Here is a 26,762-nt window from a genome sequence, read left to right as displayed (position 1 = left end):
CCGCGACGGGGTGAGCTCCCATTTCTTGGTCCCTGCTTCTGCCAACCTAGCAGTTCGAAAGCACGTCAGAGTGCAAGTAGATAAATAGGTACCACTCCGGCGGGAAGGTAAACGGCATTTCTGTGCGCTGCTCTGGTTCGCCAGAAGCGGCTTAGTCATGCTGGCCACGTGACCCGGAAAAACTGACTGTGGACAAACACCAGCTCCCTCGGCCTATAAAGCGAGATGAGTGCCGCAACCCCAGAGTCAGCCACGACTGGACCTAATGGTCAGGGGTCCCTTTACCTTTCTTTACCAACATTATATGATTGCCAGACAATGGATGGAACCAATTTTGTGACAAAAAGGGGATTGTGCCAAAAACGGCATAGTGTATGTAATGCAAGTGAGCTTCAGGGAACAAAGCCCATAAACCTCTTCATCTTACACCTGCATATTCTCAGAGTTGTCTTTTGATGTAATATAAAAACTGCCTTGCTGCACAAGATGAGGATCAAAGAATTGTACACTTGGAAGAGACCTTGAGGGTCATCGAGTCCCAACCCTCTGCAATGCAGGAATCTCAGCTAAAGCATCTGTGGTGGATAACCATCCAATCTCTGCTTAAAAACCACCAGCTTCCAAGGGAATCTATTCCACTACAGGTATTGAACAGCTCTTACCATCTAACCCAGTGTTCTGTTTCCAGTAGTGGCTGGCCAGAAGACTGGATGTTTCCAAAGAGAACATAGCGGTGATTCATTCTTGGTCACATGCCTCCACGTGAAGATTAGATTTAGCTATCTTCTATGACTGTGCTATGAATAGCAATATACATGCTATTAACGCAGTTCCAGATTGGCATCTTCTAACGTTTTTCCTTGGAGAATGGGAGTTTGGAACCTGACAGTTTGTCTTCTGGTTGATTTATAAAGCCATGTGGAGAAGTTAACAAGTACTAGGCATGCTATTAGTATTGCAATAAAAGACAGGATAAGTACATGGGTCAGAGTTTAATTTTCACTGAAATGAGAATACCAAGCAACTTGAATTAGGCTGCCCTATGGGCCAGGTAAGTTAGCTGATACTATACTGTGCGGCGCCAAATTGAATACAGGGGGTTTCACATGTTTTTAATAACATGATCAGTTATTACTTTGACTCCAGTAAGCGCTTCAGAGCAAGTTGGTTTAATTAAACTCTGAGGAAGCAAGAATCCATATGTTCCTCTGTCCCGAAGCTCAAAAGTGAAAGAATACTTTATACCAAGGTCATAAGCCCAGTCGTCTGAACCTCCTGGAGCTAAATCTGTGGAAAGAAGCCAGAAAAACTTATTATTCATGTCCTGTTCACAAAGATACTAAAATCTTTACGTTCTTACTGTAGCATTTTAGGTACTTACAGATTGTTTGTGCGCCAGGACCTGCAACATAGCGGTTTCTATGTTTACTTTTAATGGTATTGGCTACGTTGCTTGCCAAAAGTTGCTAAAAAAGGAAGGAAAAACGTTAATTAGCCTAAGAAAAAAACGTTAATTGCACTAATTTATGTAGATTTATGTTTAAGCTGCAGACATAGTTAAGACACTTAAACAAGCAGATATACAGCGATGTGGCTAAGCCAAGGATTCGAAAGCATTCACACAGTTGTAACACAAGAAAAAATATCTGACCCTTCTTTAGTGCACAGTTTGAAAATAAAGTAAAATAGGAGAAGCAAACTTAGGAAAATAATGCTCTAGGAAAACTTACATAGAAATCTCAGTTCTATGTTACGTCATAATCATGCTGTTCTATTCCTGAACCATTTATTGGCCATTATATATGCAGTAATATAAAAGGCTACATTCTTTACTCTTTAAAATATGTACTAGTCCAGTGTTTCCCAACCGGTGTTCCGCGGCACACTAGTGTGCCGCGAGACGTTGGCTGGTGTGCCGTGGGAGGGAGGCGGGCGAGTCGGGCAGCGAGAGGCGGGGCAGCGGCGGCGAGGATCCGCGTCGAGCCGGGGACGGCTCCGCGGTGGTGGTGCCGAGGTTTCTCTCTCCATTCTCCCCTCACACACACACACAGGAAATAACACAGGATCAGCTGACAGGACCCGGCCAATGGGGCGGCGGTGGGGCAGCGCGCGCAAAAGGGAGGAGCGCGAGACAGCGGACGAGGAGGAGGCCGGCATGTCCGGGCAGCAGCAGCAACAACAGCAGCAGCAACTCCCGGCGACGACTCCTCAAGTCCCGGGCAACCCTACTCCCTCACCGGCCTCGGCCGCCCTCCTGCTCCACCCGCCGCTGCCTCCCCCGCCGCCACCGGCCACCTCGGCCCCGCCGCCGCCCCCTCCTCCGCCCGCTATCGCCGCCACCACAACAGCCGCCTCAGCTGCCGCCGCCGGCCACCTCGGCCCCGCCGCCGCCCCCTCCTCCGCCCGCTATCGCCGCCACCACCACAACAGCCGCCGCCTCCCCCGCCGCCGCCGGCCACCTCGGCCCCGCCGCCGCCCCCTCCTCCGCCCGCTATCGCCGCCACCACCACAACAGCCGCCTCCGCCGCCGGCCACCTCGGCCCCGCCGCCGCCCCCTCCTCCGCCCGCTATCGCCGCCACCACCACAACAGCCGCCGCCACCTCAGCTGCCGCCGTCCCTCAGTCCCTTGCTTTGCTGCCTCCTCCCCCCCCACCCCCAAAGCTTGGAGGTTCCCCGGCAAGGGGGAGGGGAAAAAATTGAAACTTTCACTTTCGTGCGTCCCTCCCGGCGTGACGCTGCGCGCTGACGTCACGGGGCTGTAATGGTGGTGTGCCTCGAGATTTTTTTCATCAAACAAGTGTGCCTTTGCCCAAAAAAGGTTGGGAAACACTGTACTAGTCTTCCAAGAATTGGTGCACTCTGTTCTTGTGAGCATCTATCCACCCATCATCTCAATCAGTGCCTGCTTATATTGAGAAGGAAATAATGTTTTGGAAAACAAAACCTTAAAGCATAACAAGAAATTTATGTACACTTTCTTTTAGCTAAAAGGAAAAGAAACCTGACTAAATCAAAAGCCAGTACTGTTCAGTGCCGCCAGGTCTGAAGAAAACAAAACAACATTAAATGTATTTGTTGTAAAAAAACCAACACTTCCAGAATCCAGGATGAAGTCTCCTTAATTATACAGAGAAACACTCTTAGGCACGACATATACAAAAGCAATCTATATTTGCTTTATGTCAGTAAAGCCGTGTTAGCTAAGCAAGCAGATTTTAGCGATAGCGCTCTCTGCAAATCCTTGGAAGAACCTCTATATTACCATAAGGGCAGAGGCCAGCTGTAGTTAATTCTGCAAGATGTTTTTATAAGCAAGTTCAAGTTCCGTGCATTTGTAGCCTGGTGATCCAATCCGCTTACCTTTCCAGAAAGCTTTTTATTTCCTCCTTTGGATTCTGAAGTGATCCACAACAAAATAAATACTGACAAAAGCATTCAATCCAAATATTTGCTGCTGGGTCCCCTAATTCCTTTTCATCCCATGGGTTGAGAAACTTCATGGTGGAAAGGCAAACCAGCTCTCAGACTTCATTTGCTATAATTCTAGTTTTGCTAATCTGTGCAATTAAATGTTCCTGACCACTTCAATACTGAATATTAGGTATATTATTTTATTCATGTTTCCATAAATTAATTCTACTTGAATGTGGGGAAGTAGTTATTCTAGACAGGGTAGCCAATGGTTGTCAGTCAGATGTTGGACTATATCGCCTAGATCAGGGTTTCTGAAACTTAGGTCTCCTGTTGTTTTTGGACTACAACTCCCATCATCCCTAGCTAGCAGGACCAGTGGTTAGGGATGATGGGAGTTGTAGTCCCAAAACAGCTGGAGACCCAAGTTTAGAAACACTGGCCTAGATTATCTCTCCTATCCATACTACATTCATTGCAGAGCGTGGCTTAAAGCAGGGGCCAGCAAACTTTCAGCAGGGGGCTATCCCACTATCCCGCAGAACTTGTGGGGGGCCGGACTATATTTGGGGGGGGGGAATGAACAAACTCCTATGCTCCACAAATAACCCAGAGATGCATTTTTAATAAAAGGACACATTCTACTCATGTAAAAACATGCTGATTCCCGGACTGCCCACGGGCCAGATTTAGAAGGCAATTGGGCTGGATCCGGCCCCTGGGCCTTAGTTTGCCTACCCCTGGCTTAAAGCTTCAATATTTAAACCTATTTACACCCGCAAGAACAGTCGGGCGTTCTAGTCTTCCATGAATTAAGCTTTTTCCAAAATACTGTTTACCCTGAATATTTTGTGCTTCACAAACGTGGTTCTGAGTCTTAAGTATCACAAATAACGCACAGCACAGAATGGTCAGAGTCTCTCAGGTCCCTTAGTAAGAGTCAACAACTGGAATACAGTGGTACCTCAGGTTAAGTACTTAATTTGTTCTGGAGGTCCGTTCTTAACCTGAAACTGTTCTTAACCTGAAGCACCACTTTAGCTAATGGGCCCTCCGGCTGCTGCCGTGCCGCCAGAGCACGATTTCTGTTCTCATCCTGAAGCAAAGTTCTTAACCCGAGGTACTATTTCTGGGTTAGCAGAGTCTGAAGCGTATGTAACCTGAAGTGTATGTAACCCGAGGTAAGGTAAAGGTAAAGTTACCCCTGCCCGTACGGGCCAGTTTTGACAGACTCTAGGGTTGTGCGCTCATCTCACTCTAGAGGCCGGGAGCCAGCGCTGTCCGCAGACACTTCCGGGTCACGTGGCCAGCGTGACGAAGCTGCTCTAGCGAACCGGCACCAGAGCAGTGCACGGAAACGCCATTTACCTTCCCGCCAGAGTGGTATCTATTTATCTACTTGCACTTTATGTGCTTTCGAACTGCTAGGTTGGCAAGAGCAGGGACCGAGCAACGGGAGCTCACTCCATCATGGGGATTCGAACCGCCGACCTTCTGATCAGCAAGTCCTAGGCTTTGTGGTTTAACCCACAGCGCCACCCGCGTCCCTGACGGGTCTCTAGGGCTACATAAAACATGAATATTAGGCTTCTTACCATCTCATCATGATCTTTAGTTTTGTTTCTTGTGTAAGAATATGGAAACAGAACCATCTGGGAGTAAGAGTGCATTGTGATATATGCCTTAATATGATTCTTGTGCTTCCTGAGAAAATTAGCCACAGCTTTTACTTCTGGTTCAGACTCAGGATAAGGTCCACAGTATGTCTCATCGCAGGCATCATCAGACGCACCTATGCCTTTAATAAAACAAAAGCAGCTGATTTAAGACGATTTCCTTTAAAATGTATGAATCCAATGAGTAACCAAATAAGGGGCATTATTAATTCTGTATTTGTGCTATAAAATCAAAAACTGAATTAAATATTGAAACATTACTGGATTCATACATTGCTACTGCAGTATTATTCAATTATTTGTTTAGTAATGGGATATATGACCATAATATGTGAAAGGTCCAATCCTATATGTGACTTCTTTTTCAGGAACACTGGAATGCAGAGATTTCAAGCTGCCATTAGTCTATAAAAATCCTCTTGATATTTCTACCTGTATAGTACTGGTGGCTGTTTCATACATAACATTTTATATATTCCTGTAGTATAAATAGATGGGAAATCTTGCTTAGCCAATTTATGGGAATGCAAGTTTTAAGCAGAAAGGCAACTACTAATCCCGAATCTCATAGACCTGGGAGAACTCACAGGACCCAGTATATTTAATAACAATTTGAACATTGTGAGTAAGGTGAAGATCTGCTGAGCTGCTTATCCAAATACAGGCAAATGTGAGACCACAAGAATCTCCTGGATCAGGGCAACAGCAAATCTAGTCCATCGTTCTGTTCTCATAGAAGCCCAGAAGCTGAACGCAACATCCATCTCCCCTCTGATGGTTTCTTGCAACTGGTATTCAGAAGCACATTGGCTCCAACAGTGGAACCTAACCATCACGGTTTGTAGCCAGTGACAACCCTATCCGCCATGAATTTGAACAATCCTCTTTCAAAGTCATTCAAGCTGATGGCCATCACTGCCTGCAGTGAGAGCAAGTTCCGTAGTTTATGTGCGGCATCAAGAAGTTCTCTCTTTTGACTGTCCCAAATCCTCCAACCAAATCTAGTTTTAATGGTACGAGAGAGGGAGAAAAAAACTTTTCTTGATCCACTTCCCCCATAATTGGAAAGACATACTTTCCTAATAGACTTGAGGTTTGGCCATCAAGGCCATGAGAACTTCAGTCAACACCCTGGGAGATAAGGATAGGTGGAAAGAGAGGTCCAAACTTGTACAGATATGGGCTGTATAAAGGTAAAGGGACCCCTGACCATTAGGTCAAGTTGTGACCAACTCTGGGGTTGCGGCGCTCATCTCGCTTTATTGGCCGAGGGAGCCGGCATACAGCTTCTGGGTCAGGTGGCCAGCATGACTAAGCTGCTTCTGGCGAACCAGAGCAGCGTACGGAAACGCCGTTTACCTTCCTGCCAGAGTGGTACCTATTTATCTACTTGCACTTTGACGTGCTTTTGAACTGCTAGGTTGGCAAGAGCAGGGACCGAGCAACGGGAGCTCACCCTGTTGTGGGGATCCGAACTGCTGACCTTCTGATCGGCAAGTTCTAGGCTCTGTGGTTTAACCCACAGCGCCACCCGCGTCCCTATGGGCTGTATACATCTGCCAAATACACCGAGGCAAGGAAATCTTCCTCATTCATGACCTCCAGAGTAATCCTTAACATTTCATTCTTGATTTCTTCTTGGTCACAAAGCTATTTAGATACTTCCAGCTCAGAAAGTTCTCTAGTAGTATGCTTTTTAGGACAATAAAGGAGAAATGTATAGGTGCCAGACTGGAACTATGATGGAATCCGGATTACTAATGGCTTGTCTGATTAAACTTGCACATCCACGAAACTTTATTTCACCTGTACAACCTGGTAAGATCTGTGCCCATTAGAGTACACAACTTCACAACTCTTGAAAGGGTAAGCTTTAGAGAAGTGAAGTTACAGGGAAGCAGACAGAGGGTCTTCTCGGTAGACCTGCCTGCCCTGTGGAATGCCCTCCCATCAGATGTCAAATAGATAAACAACTACATGACATCTGAAGGGAGGGAAGTTTTTTAATATTTGAAGTTTTATTGTGTTTTTAATATTTTGTTGGGAGCCACCCAGAGTGGCTGGGGCAACCCAGTCAAATGAACGGCATATAAATAATAACATTATTATTATAGAGCTAGACCAGGGCTGTAAAACTTCAAAGAGAATGTGATCTACTATTAGCAAGACAAAGGAGATGGTGTTGGAGGAAGAGAGGGGAACTAGCCCCGTTGTATATGGGTGTGTGTGTGTGGAGAGAGTCTCTTCCTTCAAATTCCTGGGAGTTTACCTTAGTGAAGACCTCACTTGGAAAAACAATATAACTCAGGTGGTTAGGAAGGCCCAACAGAGACTCCATTTTCTCAGGGTCTTGCGAAAGAACAATGTTAAACAACAATTGATGACCTCCTTCTACCGGTCCACAATAGAAAGTGTCCTCTCATATTGTATCACAGTGTGATATGTTGGCTTGACAGCCACGGACAGAAAGTCTTTACAGAGGGTGGTGAACACAGCACATGATATCATGGGCTGTCTCCTGAGCCCGCTAGATGACATCACAAGGGATCGTTGCCTCAGGAGAGCGAGAAAAATTCTCAGGGACGATTCACACCCCGGCCAGCACCTCTTTAATCTTCTACCCTCGGGCAGGAGATAGAGAAGCATAAACAGTTGTACCAACAGGCTAAAAACCATTTTCTATCTGTGGGCTGTTAGGCTGCTGAACGGAAAATAATATAGCGCAACTGACTTTCGGGGTTGGTGTGTTGTGCGACAAGCACACAGATTGCAGTGAGATTGAGTGTTTGGGGGGGGAGGGAAGCTCAGTTAATTTCATTGTACACAGGTTGTACATTGACAAGGTATTATTATTATTATTATTATTATTATTATTATTATTACCACCACTATTAAAAAACTGGCAGTGTGGACCTTTTTTCTTGAGGAGCCAAAGTTGTTGAGCTTTTTTGGGGGAGCTAAAGCTTTTTTTGGGGGGCAGCCCACAGTCGGCCAGGGCCAGCCCTGAGCTAGACCATCAATATAGAATTCACATGCCATGCAGGGATTAAACATAGCAACGTTTTCCCAATCTGGTTTTAAACTCCCCTCAGCCCCAGCTGGCCTGTGCTTGATGGGAGATGTAGTCCACCAATATACTGTAGGAAACACCAATATACTGAAGATTCAGTGAAATACGAGACACATCTACTCAGAGGTATGTCACACTGAGTTCAGCAGGATTTAATCCCAGGTAGGTGGAGAGGATAGTTGGTTTAAGGACAAGATACATATTCAGAAAAGGTGCATTTTTAAAAAATACACAAATTCATCTTACCACACCAGCCTGCATCAAAATTTCTGTTCAGGTCTGTACCAGTGCATCTGTTGTCGCCATGAAGGGAACGGCTTTTTCTCCACATTCGATTCTGTATACAAATGCACCCCATTAAAAAAAGGATTCAAAAGCATTTTAAGGCTGATGCCATCTGTCTTTAATGTATATTATTAAACCAATCACAGCATCTGGAAAGGGGATCAGGTCTGAGTCTGTTTATCTTGATCTGCTTTAATTTAACTCCCTAGAAGGTAAAATGCCCTCATAAATCCCGTTGCAGATGTGAGATGAATAAATGGATTATTATGATGGATAATATCCACCCTTCTTGCTCAAATCTTGCTTTTGGACGCAGACAGGAGTGACCTTTGGACACTATAACCAGGGCTACAATCTTGTTTCCAATCTGAGTATGCTTCTTAGAAAGAGCTCTGTGTTGATAACTATTTTTCCAACTAGGAAAGGTCACCAACTAGATAAGCAAAGGGAGATAAGTGGGAAAATAATCCAACGTCTTAATGACAAGAAAAGGAAACGTCTCGTTAAGAAGAAGAATGCTATTGAATTCTGCAGGGAGACACTAAGGAGATGCTCACTTTGTGTGGTAACAATTAAACTTGTTTCCTCTTTTCCCCTTGGCGTGGAAGGAAATCTGGATAGAAAATGTTTGTCCTCAAATGGAGGGTTGAATGCCTTTCCAACTAAAAGATCTCCTGCTGTCTTGTGCATATGCTGTTCTCTACACACAGCTACAAGAAGAAGAACATAAAATTATTCAGTATGGCTGATCTTGGAGAATGCCAAAGATGAAAACAGATGGGAATCCTTCTAGATGAGACAGACATTATTATTTTATAACCAGGAGGAGGGAAAAGAGGTTGCCAACCAACTGGACCTTTCCAGTCCAAAATACTTTGGACTTCAGAAGACGTCAGTCAATATTCCTATAGAAATTATACGCAGAAGATTGGGTTATCAGTGGGTTGTAGCCAATGGTAGTCATACTCTGAATAGATTCATTGAGATTAACAAACATGACTAATTCAAGTCCATTAATTTCAATGGGTCTGCTCTGTTGGATACAACTCAATGCTTAAGCAAAAGGAACAAGAAAAAGGTGGGTGGGTAACATCACTCATGCCCAACATTTCAGATGGCTATGAATGGTTCCCATCTTAAAAAGCAGAGACATCATCTTGCCAACAAAAGTCCGTATAGTTAAAGCTATGGTTTTCCCAGTAGTGATGTATGGAAGTGAGAGCTGGACCATAAAGAAGGCTGATCGCCAAAGAATCAATGCTTTTGAATTATGGTGCTGGAGGAGACTCTTGAGAGTCTCATGGACTGCTAGAAGATCAAACCTCTCCATTCTGAAGGAAATCAGCCCTGAGTGCTCCCTGGAAGGACAGATCGTGAAGCTGAGGCTCCAATACTTTGGCCATCTCATGAGAAGAGAAGACTCCCTGGAAAAGACCCTGATGCTGGGAAAGATCGAGGGCACAAGAAGAAGGGGACAACAGAGGACGAGATGGTTGGACAGTGTTCTCGAAGCTACCAGCATGACTTTGACCAAACTGAGGGAGGCAGTGGAAGACAGGAATGCCTGGTGTGCTCTGGTCCATAGGGTCACGAAGAGTCAGACACGACTAAACAACAACATGAATGGTTCTGTGAAGTCAAAACACCCTCAACGCTATGGGTTGTCACCATCAGGTTTAAAGCTCGGTAGTTTAGAAAAAAGAAAGAAAAGCCAATCTAATCCTAATTATGTATACATGATATTATATGAAACCAGGGTACATTTTATATTCTATATTTTTCAAATAAAAGGTTAGTTTACCCAACAATGAGGAAGAAAGCATTCTTAAGAGCGTGCATTTCATTTTGCGTTAAGATTGTGAACTTATCCCACCCCCCCACTGGATGTTTTCAGGTGGAAGGACTAGGAAGAGCTAGCCATTTCATGGTCTTCTTGAGCTTTGCAATGATCCAAACCAAACCCCACAATTCTTCTATAAAACGTGTACTTACAGTAGTCCATGTGTACTCATAACCGTCCACATTCATTACTGGCATGACATAGAAATCAACGTGCCGCAGAAGTCTTGCCATGGCCTGATCTCGCTGTAGAAACTGAGTCGCCTACAGAGAACGAAAGAACGGGATTTGATGGGAAGTGTCGAATGACGACAAAACCTCCACCCTCTCAAGCTCTCTAAGTCAGGGGGCAGCAAACTTTTTCAGCAGGGGGCCGGTCCACTGTCCCTCAGACCTTGTGGGGGGCCGGACTATATTTTTTTTTGGGGGGGAGGAATGAATTCCTATGCCCCACAAATAACCCAGAGATGCATTTTAAATAAAAGGACACATTCTACTCATGTAAAAACACGCTGATTCCCGGACCGTCCACAGGCTGGATTGAGAAGGTGATTGAGCCGGATCTGGCCCCTGGGACTTAGTTTGCCTACCCACGCTCTAAGTGATTGTGCATGTTTTAGCCAGCCCTGCTCAAAAATGAACTGCTTATTCCTCTCCTATCATGTCCTTCCCACTCCAAGCATGGGCATTAGAATCTTACATCATTTGGCAATTGACAGGGCCATAGTGTCTGTCAGGGCTTGAGCCAGCTTTAGAAACAAACAAACAAACACAACACAACACAACACAACAACACAACACAACACAACACAACACAACACAACATCATCCCCTCAGGTCTGGGACTTTGAGCAATGCTGGATGGCTGTGAGCTATCAATGAAATTTCTCTCTGATATAAGAATTAGAGACCCCAGGTGTCTATTTTTTATTATTTTAATAAGGTTTCCACATTTCACTTTAATTGTATTTAACCTTTAAGAATGTATTAGGCTTGATTTTTGTGTGTTCTGCATTTGCCAATACGCTGCATTCCATCTCTCCTTATCTACCCCTGAAAGTGGTACAAATGCAGCCAAGTTCAAATAAACGATCCTTGAAGCTATCGGAGACCCAGGAAGAGGATTTTATTATTCTCTTCCTTTTCACTGAAGGCTCGGTTGCCAGGGTAACGCCAGACATCCGAGACCTAAAATGGTCAAATGGCCTGGACACATCGGGGCCACTCCAAGGTGACTATGGGGATGAAGATACCAGTATGGAGCCAAGCGTGTTTTACTTCTCATGACCTTTCATGACACATGTGAAAATATTTTAGGACTATTTGTGCGTTGTGTTTGAATTACTACCGTATTTTTCGCCCTATAGGACGCACTTTTTCCCCTCCAAAAATGAAGGGGAAATGTGTGTGTGTCCTATGGGGCGAATGCAGGCTTTCGCTGAAGCCTGGAGAGCGAGAGGGGTCGGTGTGCACCGACCCCTGTCGCTCTCCAGGCTTCAGGAAGCTATCCATTCCCGCGGGCTCGCAAGGCTTGCGGGCAGCAGCCTGCAGCCCAAAAGCTCGTGGGACAGCGGGGAGGCGCAACACACCTTCCCGCTGTTCCCCGACCTGGTTTGGAGGCTGGCGCTGGGGAGAAGTGCGTTTCTCCCCAGCGCCAGCCCCACAAGTTTGGGGGACAGCAGGGAGGCGGAGCGCCGCCATCCCGCTGTTCCCCGACCTGGTTTGGATTCCCCGACCTAGTTTGGGGGGGAAATAAAGGAGGGGAAAATTCCTTTATTTCCCCCCCAAAAAAACTAGGTACGTCCTATGGGCCGGAGCGCCCTATGGGACGAAAAATACGGTATATAAGCTTTTCTTCTGAAGCGCCTTGGGGCAGGCCTTCTCAACTGGCACGTTGAGTTGAGTGAGCTCTGTCCTACTGCAATAGCTATATAATAAACACTGGGTCCCTATAGCCAGATGCTAGACTTGAAAATAGTTTCCTTGGTTCTGTGGTTTATTCAAAGGGTGTTGTTCCTCACCTGGGTAATGAACAAGGTGGTGTAGAGGCGAATTCTTATCACCTCACAATGAGGCTATATTATAGGAGCATTGTGGGAAATTAAAATGGTGGGTACTTCCCAGAGCACAATTGCTGCTACCAGATAAGCCCACCAAGGGGGGCACTTGCAGACCCTATATGTGTCCCTATTTTCCAGGGACAGTCCTGAATTTACAGAAGCCATTCCGGGTTTACAAAAGCTGTCCCAATTTTAAATTTGATCCTGGAACATCCTGCTTTTCCTTAGGATGCCCCTGTTTTCATAGCAGAAATGTTGGAGGGTGTGGAGTTATGCAACCCCTGAGCCAAGGAGATGTGTAACTATACAACCTTTAGAAGACATCTGAAGACAGTCCTGGAAGTATTTTTTAAATGTTTAATGTTTTTATATCTGTTGGAAGCAGCCCAGAGTGGCTGGGGCAACCCTGCCAGATGGACAGGGTATAAAGGATTTATTATTATTATTATTTGGGATGTCCCTATTTTTAAGGGACGCGGGTGGTGCTGTGGGTTAAACCACAGAGCCTAGGACTTGCCGATTAGAAGGTTGGCGGTTCGAATCCCCGCGACGGGGTGAGCTCCCGTTGCTCGGTCCCTGCTCCTGCCAACCTAGCAGTTCGAAAGCACGTCAAAGTGCAAGTAGATAAATAGGTACCACTCTGTTGGGAAGGTAAACAGCATTTCCGTGTGCTACTCTGGTTCGCCAGAAGTGGCTTAGTCATGCTGGCCACATGACCCGGAAGCTGTACGCTGGCTCCCTCGGTTAATAAAGTGAGATGAGTACCGCAACCCCAGAGTCTGTCACGACTGGACCTAATGGTGAGGGTCCCTTTTACCCTATTTTTATCAGAGAAATGTTAGAAGGCATGCACTTGACTGAGAGACCATAGGGGAGGCAGAAAGTCCCTGACAAAGGCTTTGGGCTTGACCACTTAAACCTCATCAATAACTTAATCAAGTGTTTTAAGTACAGTGGTACCTCGGGTTACACACACTTCATGTTACACACTCCGCTAACCCAGAAATAGTGCTTCAGGTTAAGAACTTTGCTTCAGGATGAGAACAGAAAGCACATAGCAGCAGCGGGAGGCCCCATTAGCTAAAGTGGTGCTTCAGGTTAAGAACAGTTTCAGGTTAAGAACAGACCTGTGGAACGAATTAAGTACTTAACCTGAGGTACCACTGTACAGTGGTGCCTCGCAAGACGAAAAGAATCCGTTCTGTGATTCTCTTTGTCTAGCGGTTTTTTCGTCTTGCGAAGCAAGCCCATTGACAGATTAGCGGATTAGCACTATTAGCAGTTTATCGGCTTATCGGATCAGCTGATAAGCGACTTAGCGGCTTAGAAAAAGGGGGGGAGGAAAAAAACCCCGCAGGAACTCACAAGACATTTTCATCTTGCGAAGCAAGCCCATAGGAGATTCGTTTTGCGAAGCACCTCCAAAACGGAAAACTCTTTCGTCTAGCAAGTTTTCCGTCTTGCGAGGCATTCGTCTTGCGGGGCACCACTGTAAGTGGAATTTCATTTGCCAGCATCCTTCCTATTCTACCCTTGTCCCTGCCCTCCCCTCCCCTCCATTTATTTTATACTGTAAGCTCTTTGGAAGTAGGGCCAGGGAAGTTCTGAGGCGGGGGCGGGGGGGGAGTGGACCGCCCCGGGTCCCATTCCAAAGGGGGGAGGGACAAAATACCGACCCCCGATCGGCGGCACCTCTCGGGGCACGTGCCGCCTGCCACGCACCCCCTGGGGGCGGCGCGCCACGCTCCCAGAACCTGTGCCACGCCTCCTGGGACGAGCGCCGCTCCGGGTACAGGGTCAGGTTGCTCCTCCTCTCAGCAGCACCCCTTTGTATTTTACTTATGACATTCTGTTGTTTTTTTATAAGATATTTATTAAGATTTTTTTTAAGATATTACAATACAAAATGAAAAAGAAAATCAAAATGATTAAAAACCACTCCATTTTTCTATTACTTATTTTCCTTAGCTTGTTTCCCGGACCTCCTCATACCTCCCTTTTTTGTATTCCAGTTCAATTTGTTGGCTCAGCAAATCCTTACCCTCTTTGTTTATCCTAATCTTTGGTCTTAGAATAGTAACATTAGATTTTTCCCTATTAACAACCCATTTTTCATATTCCCTTAAAACATTGCAGCTGGAAACCACTTAATTTCTATCCAACATCATTCTAACATTCATTAATTTTACAATATTTCTGTAGATAGTCTTTAAATTTCTTCCAATCTTCTTCCACCGACTCTTCTCCCTGTTCTCGGATTCTGCCAGTCATTTCTGCCAGTTCCATATAGTCCATCAGCTTCATCTGCCATTCTTCCAGAGTGGGTAAATCTTGTGTCTTCCAATACTTTGCAATGAGTATTCTTGCTGCTGTTGTAGCATACATGAAAAAAGTTCTATCCTTCTTTGGCACCAATTGGCCGACTATGCCCAGGAGAAAGGCCTATGACATTCTGTATGGGACCCTATACACGAATGGGTGCTCCAAGTACGTCTAAATAAAATATGTTTTGGGGAAATAAGCCATGTACTTACGTGTCCTATGAACCAGAGGCAAAAGGCAGGAGAAACCCATTCCCTGGCATGGATGCCACAATCGATCCAAATGGCATTCTTTGAAGCTCTGTCTCTGTTAGAAAGCTAGTAAGAGAATAGAAACAGAAAGTTCAGTTGTATAGGGTTTTCTAGATGGTACCAAGTTTCCTGGTCATATCCTTTTCCTGAATAATTTTCTAAATATAAAAATAAAATAAAATAAATTGTCCAGTCGCACCTTAGAGACCAACTAAGTTTGTTCTGGGTATAAGCTTTCGTGTGCATGCACACTTCTTCAGATACTTCAGAGTTTATACCCAGAACAAATGTAGTTGGTCTCTAAGGTGCTACTGGACAATTTATTTTATTTTATATATATATATTTCGACTGCGTCAGACCAACACGGCTAGCTACCTGAATCTAGAATTTTCTAAAGAAATCCCTGGGAAACGTCATCCATAAAAGCCACACCACCCGCTGGTTATCATTTCACAACAACTAGCATAGTTTGGAATCTCCACGCTATAAAAATAAAGTAAAACGATGCATAACAACAGTGTGAAAAATCTGTATTGTCCACCGATTTTAAGACAAAATACTTGCGTGTGAGACGTTTGTAGCGCAATTCTATGAATCCCCACTATTGAGTTCAATGAGACTTATTTCCCAGTCAGCGTTCTCTTATGATTGCAGCCTAGATCACTGTTCAGTTATAGTTAAAGAACATCTGCCACCCCATATCATAAGCATATTAAATCCCTCTATTTGAACTAATTGAACGTTATTTCAAACGACTGGGATAACTCTGTCGGTAGAGCATGAGACTCCTAATTTCAAGGTTGCGGGTTCGAGTCCCACGTTGGGCAAAAGATTACTGCGTGACGGGGGTTGGACTAGATGACCCTTGTGATCCCTCTACAGTTCTAGGATTCAAAGCACATTTGTCAAGGTGAAAAGTGTTCTATATCCCCCCCGCCTCAAGTCTCTGTTTATAAAATGTTACTATAATACAATCCTCTCAACCTTTTCTCAAAGTGCTTTCCTATACTCTACAGACTTTTCCTACCTCAGTGGAGAAAGTAGTTCTGTCTGAATATTTGATATTACTACCACAGTGGTACCTTGGGTTACAGACGCTTCAGGTTACAAACTCCGCTAACCCAGAAATATTACCTTGGGTTAAGAACTTTGCTTCAGGATGAGAACAGAAATTGTGCGGCAGCAGTAGGCCCCATTAGTTGTGGTACCTCAGGTTAAGAACAGTTTCAGGTTAAGAACAGACCTCCAGAATGAATTAAGTTCTTAACCCGAGGTACCACTGTACTACAAAATGATACTCAACCTTCACCATCAGGTCCCAGGGCAAATTCCATCAATTTAAAATTCAGCATTGAAGGCAGACAGGACAAATTACACTCACCGGAATACGGCGAATCCTGAAAACACATTTCTCAGGTGCTGCCCTGGTCCCTGAATCTTGTTCTTGTTACCTCCTCCTTCCTTCACCCAACTCCATTTACAAAAGCCAGTCAGACCGGGAATTCAACCTTACTACACTGATGATGGGACACGGGTGGCACTGTGGGTTAAACCACAGAGCCTAGGACTTGCCGATCAGAAGGTCGGCCGTTCGAATCCCTGCGACGGGGTGAGCTCCCGTTGCTCGGTCCCTGCTCCTGCCAACCTAGCAGTTCGAAAGCACGAAGTGCAAGTAGATAAATAGGTACCGCTCTGGCGGGAAGGTAGACGACGTTTCTGTGCACTGCTCTGGTTCGCCAGAAACGGCTTAGTCATGCTGGCCACATGACCTGGAAGCTGTACGCCGGCTCCCTCGGCCAGTAAAGCGAGATGAGCACGCAACCCCAGAGTTGGTCACGACTGGACCTAATGGACCCTTTACCCTTTACCTTTACACTGATGATGGGACAGGATGGGGGCATAAGGCTAGCGCAGGCCAGGACACATGGCACAAACAGCTCTGTCTAGTCCCTGCTCTTCAGTATCTGCCACCCAAGGCAGCTGCCTCACTCGGCCTCATGGTAGATAAATTCCACAAGCCTGACTCCAGAGATTCTTCTAACTCTCTCAGGGTTCAAAAGGGAATTCACGCAAGGCGTCCGGTACGAGTAGGGAGCTCTTGACAAACTGTACCTTCAAAATATAGAGTGGCCGTTTCTCATAAGAATCCCCAATGTGTATTTTTTGGAGGATATCCGAATGTCGTGCAGCTATTTCTGTCATCCAGGAGTATATCTAAAATGGAATAAGTAGATTTTTTTAAAAAAAATCAACATCGATGCCTATTTTAAATATGAAAGTAAAGCATATCCCATTTGCTTTCTCATACCTAGAACTGGCCATTTCTTGAGACCAGGCTAGGTGCAATATTTTAAGGTTTAAGTTTCTGTTAAGTGTCTGAGCCCACCAGACTGTTTGAGATAGGACAGAATAATAACAAGCAACAATAAGAATGCCTTTGCTGTGTGAGAAAAATTAACAATGAGTTCGAAGAGTCAGTGTGGCATAATGGTTAGAGTGTTGGACTAGGACTTGGAAGAGCAGGGTTCAAATCCCCACTCAGCCATGAAGTTCACAGGGTGACCCAGTCTCCATCTCTTAAGATAACCTCTAGGTTAGGTGAGGACGAAATGGGGAGACGGAGAACCACCTTGATCCTTGGGAGATAAAGATGGTATATAAATGCAAACAAATAAATGCATTGAATTATATAAATGATGTAGACCATATTGTTGAAATATGGTACCTTTTAATAAAATACTTTCCAGATAACCCTGAAGAATGGCAACCATGAAAATCACAGACTGGACTTTGGCAAACTTAAATAGACTGGTCCATCCTAGAAGTGTGTGGTTGAGGAGAGAGGATAAGTTGGAATTCCCTGTTTAGGGAAGCTTTTAATGTCTGAAGGGCTATTATATTTTAATATTTTGTTGGAAGCTGCCCAGAGTGGCTGAGGAAACCCAGCCAGATGGGCGGGGTATAAATAATTTTATTATTGTTGTTGTTAAGTTGTGGGTGAACATATCAGACGACACAGCGATTCTTCAAACAGCTCTTGTTTATTCACAGGCCAGAACAGAACTGAACTGAAGGGTTCAGCCAGCCTGCTTATATAGAGCTCCAGAACAACGTAATTGTAACAACTTTCTGTAGCTATCCAATCACTGAACGTCACTTTCGATCCCTTATTTGCATATGTGGACCTGAACTATCTACAGTATCCCCCTGCTGGCCCAGGGTGAGAACTTCAGTACATAACAATTATTATTATTATTATTATTATTATTATTATTATTATTATTATTACTTTTTCCTTTTTCTGAAATGTTTGTTATATGTATATCAGAAATCAACAGAACTATATTTATAATAAAGAAGAGAAACAACGAGAATGCCTTACTTCTTTTAGAGAGTGATATTGTTCATAATACGATAAAGAGCTCCGCGGGGAGACGGTGTCGTTGACAGTTTGTGTCTCAACCATTTTTTGAACGTCTTCCAGCAAAACTCTGAACAAGAATGAGAGAGTGTACCGTTTAACAAAATGGTTAGATTCTCGTTTGTTTCGTGCATGAATAGCAGGAAATAAGAGTCTCATACTTGTATGGAACGGTCGATTGGTTAAGCGCCGCTTTCACATCGCCGACATCGGACATATTGACGTAGAAATGCACCTCTTTGCTCTTCATAATGTTCCTGGGGGAATCTGGCTGCCACAGCACAATCTATTCACGTTTACAAAAACATTTAAACAAAATTGAAATAAACGATGGATTAATTAAAAGGAATCACAATGGCAAATGGTAACAGGTAGAAAAACTCTTGTGTTTCTGAAAGTGTTTCCCCAGGCTGTCTAAGAACAAGACAGTGGTACCTTGGTTCTCAAACTTAATCTGTTCCAGAAGTCCGTTCCAAAACCAAAGCGTTCCAAAACCGAGGCATGCTTTCCCATAGAAAGTAATGCAAAATGGATTAATCCGTTCCAGACTTTTAAAAACAACCCCTAAAACAGCAATTTAACATGAATTTTACTATCTAGCGAGACCATTGATCCATAAAATGAAAGCAATAAACAATGTACTGCAGTGATCCAATCAATCAGTAGCTGAACTGGGTTCCACACAGTCACAAAAACAAAACGTAATGTACAAAACTAGTTCAAATATATGTTGGAAGTGTAAAGAAAAGGAGGGGACATTTTATCATATGTGGTGGGATTGCAATGCAATCAATTTTTTTTGAATTAAACAATGAATTGAAGAAAATGTTCCATCTAACATTTGTAAAAAAATGTGAAGAATTTTTGTTAGGGATTGTGGGAAAAGACCTGCCAAAAATGCTGAAAAATATATTCATGTATGCAACAACGGCTGCAAGAGTTTTAATGGCACAAGGTTGGAAGAACGAAGAAATCCCAACTAAAGAATCATGGCAAGAGAAATTGACAGATTAAGCAGAACTGGCAAAATTGACACATAAGCTATGGGACAAGGACAACTGTGACTTCAAAGATGAATGGGAACCCTTTACAAAGTATTTGATGATGCAACAAAGTGAATTGGACTCCTTGGCAGGTTTTGAATAAACACTCACAAACTCTTTACTGACAATAATCAGTTAGACAATTTGAGGATTTATACAATTTTGTACCATGCAGAGAACTGTATTCAGAGAAACCAAAGACTGGAACTGAGGGGAGTCGGGGGGGGGGGTCCTTAATGGGAGGGTGGGGGGGAGGGAGGAAAATGGGGAAAATTAAGGATGTGATATTTTTGGATAATATGTTTTGTTTAAATCTTTAATAAAAAGCTATTTTTAAAAAACGGAACTCCCCCCCAAAACCCCTCAAAAACAGCTGGCTGAGCTTGAGATATATATAATGGCAACAAATACTGTTTAATTGAATGAGGTAAAAAGGTCAGATAAAAGACCCCTGGATGGTTAAGTCCAGTCAAAGGCGACTATGGGGTTGCGGCGCTCATCTCGCTTTCAGGCCAAGGGAGCCGACATTTGTCCACAGACAGTTTTCCGGGTTATGTGGCCAGCATGACTAAACCGATTCTGGTGCAACGGAACACCGTGACGCAAGCCAGAGTGCATGGAAACACTGTTTACCTTCCCGCCGCAGCGGTACCTAGCGTATTTTTCTGTGTATAAGACAATGCTTTTTGCTAAAAAAAGTTAGGCAAAAATTGGGTGTCGTCTTATATACAGATAGTGAATGTAGAGGAGGGGAGATGTGCGATGAATGGCAGCAGCAAGCAGGAGATTGGCAGCTGTGATTGGGCGGGTGATTGGCGGCTGCAGCAAGGCCTGCTGGCGACTGGCTGTGGCTTCAGCAGTTGGGCAGGCGATTGGCGGCTGCGGCAAGTGGGCAGGTGCGCTGTTGGTGGAGGCGAACAGGCAGACAATTGGTGGCTGCGGTGAGGTGTGCGATCGGCAGTGGCTGTGGCAAGTGATTGGCAGTGGTGGGCAGGTGGGTGAGTGATTGGCAGAAGTGACTTCCCCCATCCCCCCAAAAGCTAAACAACTTAATTTCTTAACTCTGAGTTTAAAAAAATAGGGGGCGTCTTATACACGGGAAAATACGGTATTTATCAACTCGCGCTGGCGTAATTTCAAACTGCTAGGTTGGCAGGAGCTGGGAGCTCATCCCGTCGCAGGGATTTGAACTGCCGACCTTCTGACTGGCACATCAATAGTAAATATACGGACAGCCCTGAAGCATGCAGGGAAGATTGTGTCAGCATGATGATTGTGTCAGCATGTGAATACCATGCCTCTATCACGACAATTGCATGGAATGGAGAATGCAGGCTCTCCGTGAAGCAATATTGTGCAACTCCTGGTTTAAGGTGTCCTTTGTATTCAGGCCCAGTGGTGAAAAGAATTGCGTTCTTTGAAATAAAAATTGAAACAGGATGAATCACACACTCCCTGACCACTTTGATCTGTGGAAGTCTCTTTTGCAAGAGCAGAACAGGAATGTTGGATAACACCACCCATTAATTGCAATGGCTTCCCCCCAGAAGCAGTTACCTTAAAAGTAGTGGTCAAATTCTGAAGGAACTCAACATGTCTGTCCGAATGTGGAAGAGCCCACAAAACCTGATCACTGGAAGAGAGAGAGGGGGAAAGGGGATTACAGTCATACCTCTTGTTACGTCCGCTTCATATTACGTCCTTTCAGGATACATCCCGCGGCGATCCGGAAGTACTGGAAAGGGTTACTTCCGGGTTTCACCGCTTGCGCAAACGCGCAAAATGACGGCACAGGCATGTGCAGAAGCGGCAAATCGCGACCCGCACACATGCAGACGCGGGTTGCGACCTGCTCATGTTGTGAACGGGGCTCTGGAACAGATCCCGTTCGCAACCAGAGGTACCACTGTATTGGTAGTAGAGAAGCACTGAAGACATGCAAAGGAACTACCAGACCCCTAATATGAGTAGAACTCAAAAAAAGTGTGCCAGGGATGCTTTTTTGAGTTCTTAAACCACCCAGCGCATTTTCAAGAAGCCTCACAATCCACAGGCACTGGTGATGGCTGTCAGGCGGGTGGGCCCAAGCACTGACGCTAGCCAGGTAGGGGCAAGAAGGGCACAACAAAAGCTGGGTTCTTAAAACATGCCTGTTTGATATGCTATCTTTTTAGCGACTATGGGGTTGCGGCGCTCATTTCGCTTTCAGGCTGAGGGAGCCGGCGTTTGTCCACAGACAGCTTTCTGGCTCATGTGGCCAGCAGGACTAAACCGCTTCTGGCACAATGGAACACCGTGATGGAAACCAGAGTGCACGGAAATGCCATTTACCTTCCCGCCGCAGTGGTACCTATTTATCTACTTGCACTGGTGTTTTTAACACCCTAAACCAGGCATAGGCAAACTCGGCCCTCTAGATGTTTTGGGACTACAATTCCCATCAACCTTAGCTAACAGGACCAGTGGTCAGGGATGATGGGAGTTGTAGTCCCAAAACATCTGGAGGGCCAAGTTTGCCTAAACACATAAGATCTTTAAAACTGGTGTGTGTGTGTGTGTGTGTGTGATATTGTTATTGCTTGTTACATATTTTTGTGGTTTTATATTGTAAACTGCCCTGTGATCTTGGGATGAAGGGTAGTATAGAAACTTAATAAATAACAATAATAATTAGTACAGACCCTCCAAGTGTCCCTATTTTTAAGCAACAGTCCTGGATTTACAGAAGCTGTTCTGGTTTCTGATTTGATCCCAGAACATCCTACTTTTCCTTAAAGGTAAAGGTAAATGGACCCCTGACCATTAGGTCCAGTCGTGGCCGACTCTGGGGTTGCGGCGCTCATCTCGCTTTATTGGCCGAGGGAGCCGGCATACAGCTTCCGGGTCATGTGGCCAGCATGACTAAGCTGCTTCTGGCGAACCAGAGCAGCACACGGAAACGCTGTTTACCTTCCCGCTGGAGCGGTCTCTAATTATCTACTTGCACTTTGATGTGCTTTTGAACTGCTAGGTTGGCAGGAGGAGGGACCAAGCAACGGGAGCTCACCCTGTCACGGGGATTCAAACCGCCGACCTTCTGATTAGCAAGTCCTAGGCTCTGTGGTTTAACCCACAGCGCCACCCGCGTCCCTTTTCCTTAGGCTGTCCCTATTTTCATAGCAGAAATGTTGGAGAGTATGGAGTTATGCGATCCCTGAGCCTAGGGGATAAGTAACTAAACTACCTTCAGAAGACATCTGAAGCCAGCCCTGTATAGTTTTATTATGTTTTTATATAAGCTGGAAGCCTGAGTGGCTGGGGCAATCCACTCAGATGGGGCAGGGTATAAATAATAAAATTATTGTTATTATTATGGAATAGGATGTCCCTATTATCATTGGAGAAATGTTGGAGGGTATGTTAGCATGGCTGTTTTAATTGGGATTGAAGGGGGCCATTAGAAACCAAAAATGTTAGACCTTTTCTTTGTTCCTTTATCTTGGAGCATCAGAAATCGCTTCAAAGAGTCAATCAGACAGCAGTAAAATTATTTATTTTTGCCATGACCGAAAAAGGTACAGACAAGGTAAAGTTCATTGCCTGCCCGCCCTCTCTGAGCTTTTGCAGAATAATACCACCTGATTTCTGGGAAATCGTAATTTTAGCAACTTCCTATGTCCTTATATGGGCTTGACCTTATATGGGCTTGGTTGCCCCCTTCTTCCTGCACCAGCCTCTCCACGCCATGAACCTCGACACGTGTTCAAATGTAAAACATGTGATTTATACTGATAGCAATAAAATGGGGCTTTGTCTCCTACATAACCTTCCTTGTCTTCAGCCTTTCCCCCGTCTGGGGCCAGAATAACACATATTCAACCTTGCTCTTATCTTTCACCGCCTAAGCGTAGACATTTCAAAGAGAGACCCATTTGCAATGTAACATTTAAGCAAGAAAAGGCCTTGTTCTTCTGGCTGGCGAAAAACCTTTGGAAAAACTTTGCCTTAAACAGGTTTTCTTTTGGGGGGGGGAATCATATAGAGAACAATATTCTAACGGCCCCCTTCAGGATATCAACCCAAGCTAAAAGGCCTGCCTGCTTCTACACACAGTGGCGTAGCGTGGGTTGTCAGCACCCGGGGCAAGGCAAGTAATTTGCGCCCCCTAACCCGTGGATTTTAGCAGGGGGCAGAAAGCTGCGAGTGCGCCCCCCCCCGATGTTGCGCCCATGGCGGCCAGCCCCCCTGCACCCCCCACGCTACGCCACTGTCTACACAGCCAAGGTGCTTTATCCCCATTGACTTCGATAGGATTTAACAAACTTGCGCAGTGCTCTTGAGGTGATGGGAAAGTTGTGCTTGTGGCCTTCGCATGTGGGAATGAGCTATTCACAGGTCAAGCTGCCCGTCTGATGCTGCAGTCCTGAAGTGAGTCGCTTACACCTGTGAGCTGGACCATTCTAAAACTGCTTGGAGGAGGTTTAATTTTAATTTTAAAACTCCTGTACTCTCTGTTCCTCATTTAGTACACAGTGAGTAACTCTGCCAATATTGCTCTTGGGCAATCATTGCAAAACACAGCCCGACACAGGAAGAGCAGGCCCAAAGCCCAAAACTAAAAATGCTTATTAGAAACCAGGGTGGATAAAAAACAATGATTATAAATAAATAAATAAATAAATCAGATTACTATTATTTTTATTTAAATTGGATTCTTAAAAAATAAAATGCTTTTGGAGCAAAAATCTTTCTAAAGATAGTTTTCTATTTAGGTTACATTTTAGTCCGTCAGGAAATAAGGATTTGTTTTAAGTTTTTCATGTGTGCTAAAGTCAGTTTGTTTGTTTTATTGTTTAACCACATCAGTTAACGAACATGGATACACATGATATAATGTTATTGTCTTAGTTAAATAAATTGTTTAAATTGTTATTAAGGAAATGATTGTTTTCCTCCTTCCAATAAAGTACAGCAGAAAAGTTGTCCAAATATAAACAGTTAACTTATTAAACCTCACAATAATTCCATAATTATTGGTCTATGTATTTCTAATAGTATAACCAAATCAGTAATTTTTTATATAACTGTAAAAACTACTCTGAAAATGTATTATTCCAAAAATGAAACCTTCAGCTGGTTATAAATATTAAGATTATACCAGCAAGAAGGAGTCTTTGTAAGTAAGTAAGTAAGTAAGTAAGTAAGTAAGTAAGTAAGTAAAGTCTTACTGACTAGCGATTTAAATTGTGATTTAAATCAAATCCACCCTGCTAGAAACCCGGACCAATTGGACTAAGGACCTGTCCTTACGTTGGGTAAATGCGGATTGTGCCTCTTCCGATTCCACACCATGTTCATACGGAGATTCGCTCCGCTTTGAAAATCCGAATAAGAAAGCTACATCAACTACATACAGTATAAGGTAGGTAAAGGTAAGGTAAAGGACCCCTGGACGGTTAAGTCCAGTCAAAGGCAACAATGGGGTTGCAGCGCTCATCTCGCTTTCAGGTCAAGGGAGCCGACGTTTGTCCACAGACAGCTTTCCGGGTCATGTGGCCAGCAGGACTAAACTACTTCTGGTGCAACGGAACACTGTGATGGAAGCCAGAGTGCATGGAAATGCCGTTTACCTTCCCGCTGCAGTGGTACCTATTCATCTACTTGTACTGGCGTGCTTTTGAACTGCTAGGTTGGCAGAAGCTGGGACAGAGCAACAGGAGCTCACCCCTTTGTGGGGATTCGAACCTCTGACCTTCCGATTGGCAAGCCCACAGATTTAGGGAGGCAAAAGTGTGGAGCAGCAGTAGTTGGAGGAGGAGGCCACATGGAGAAGAGGAAATTAAAGGAGGCAGAAGGGGTTCACAACCACATTAAGCCAAAGTATGGACCGAGCCAGATTAAACTGTGTCCCACTAGCAGAAGCCTGAACAAGGACTCCCGCTGGCTCAATGGGGCCTCCCCCTCCTTCTTGCCCCCCACTGCTCCCCACATACTCAGGGGGTGAGGTGGGAGACCCCCCCAGAACAGAACATGGGGGGGAGGTGAAATACTTGCTCAGACTGAAGGACTGCAATAGCGCTACACTGGAGTCCTCCGAGATTGACTTACCTGGGAGTAACTCACATCGAAGTGGGATTTACTTGCAAGTAAACATGCCCAGCATTGCACTGTAAACCTATGAGACTGTGATTTTAGTGTCTGTGCATTATATGATCCTTCTCGTGCTGTACGATCTTGGGGAAGAGGCATACTTGCCTTGTGGAAGAAGTTTGTCTGCCTTTTATGGGGAGAATATATCCTATGCCCTTTTAAAAAGTGTACTTTTGGAGGGGAGGCTATTGGGTGGTAATTTTTATTTTGATTATGTGTTTTGATTTTATTCTGTGAACTGCCCTAAGACCCCCAAGCATTGGGCTATATATATTCAATAATAATAATATACCGTATATATTCAATAATGATGATGATGATGATGTTCAGTTTTCCTCAAAGTCTAGTGAAATGTAATGTTTGAGTTTATCAAAGTCCATGAAATTTTCCACGGAGTGTCAAAACATTATCTTAAACTTGTACATTGGAAAGAGCTGAAGATTTGTATGATTTAATCTTTCCTGGCATTTTTTTTAATGTTTCTCTTTTTATGTTTCTCTCTTTTATGTTTTGGCTCTCAAATCAATATATCTGTCTTTGCTTCTGAAAAGCATAACACTTAGACAAAATAAACTCTAACACAAATGACTCATTGTTCTCACAGAAATGGGTTCTGTTTACAAATGGGAGTCATTATTTTAAGATTTTGGTAAAATGAAAATAATGTTTCCTTATTTTAGGACACAATCCCATGCCCACTTACTTGGAAGTAAGTTCCATTGATCTCAATGGGACTTGCTTTGAGTATAGGTCTTGGGTTTAGCTATTAGTCTCAGTGTGCAACATTACAGTATACAAGTCCATTTGTAATTTGACCGTGCCAAATACTTCATGTAATGAGTAACAGCTAAGAATTTATGTTTCCAAAAGAGACGTTTTGCTACATTCTACACTGGTCTATATATCTTGGTTAAAAAGTAATAAGCATATTTGGATATCTGTCTCATGTTAGGTTCAACCATTGGACAACATGCTTCTATTCTATGTGGAGTTTTCCCATCTCTCTTATTAGAAAACAAATACTTACCTTTGAAGAGCAGCAACATTCTTCTTTTGGCCAAAGGTGGATATTATACAAATTAAAAGGAAAAACTTCAGAGCCGCCATTTGCAAAGAAACCGAGCGAGACAGTGGAGGGGTTCAGAACATGCGTTGTTGATTTTCTAAAGTCTCTGTTGAAAGAATGGTTAAAATTTAATGTTATCGCTCTTAGTAATCTTCACTGCTCCCATCCCCTGTGTGACTGAGTCAGA

The 26,762-nt window shown here is 44.3% G+C and overlaps 1 protein-coding gene across 1 annotated transcript; it reads right to left on the bottom strand.

Annotated features, from left to right (window-relative positions):
• Positions 1-983: 983 nt before the first annotated feature.
• Positions 984-26,681, bottom strand: CPB2 (carboxypeptidase B2). The gene is made up of 11 exons (XM_083493808.1): positions 26,537-26,681; positions 20,938-21,013; positions 18,499-18,623; positions 18,299-18,407; positions 17,029-17,130; positions 14,877-14,981; positions 10,436-10,546; positions 8,405-8,495; positions 5,008-5,210; positions 1,382-1,466; positions 984-1,287 (listed from the first exon to the last, which is right to left on the bottom strand). The coding sequence occupies exons 1-11, from the start codon at positions 26,614-26,616 to the stop codon at positions 1,103-1,105; spliced, it is 1,272 nt and encodes a 423-aa protein (XP_083349934.1). The 5' UTR covers positions 26,617-26,681; the 3' UTR covers positions 984-1,102.
• Positions 26,682-26,762: the final 81 nt, after the last annotated feature.

Source organism: Podarcis liolepis (assembly GCF_965112155.1).
Source record: "Podarcis liolepis genome assembly, chromosome: 3".
Classification (NCBI taxonomy): Eukaryota; Metazoa; Chordata; class Lepidosauria; order Squamata; family Lacertidae; genus Podarcis; species Podarcis liolepis.
Note: the sequence above shows the minus strand (reverse complement) of the source record. Positions and strands in the feature narration are given on the sequence as shown.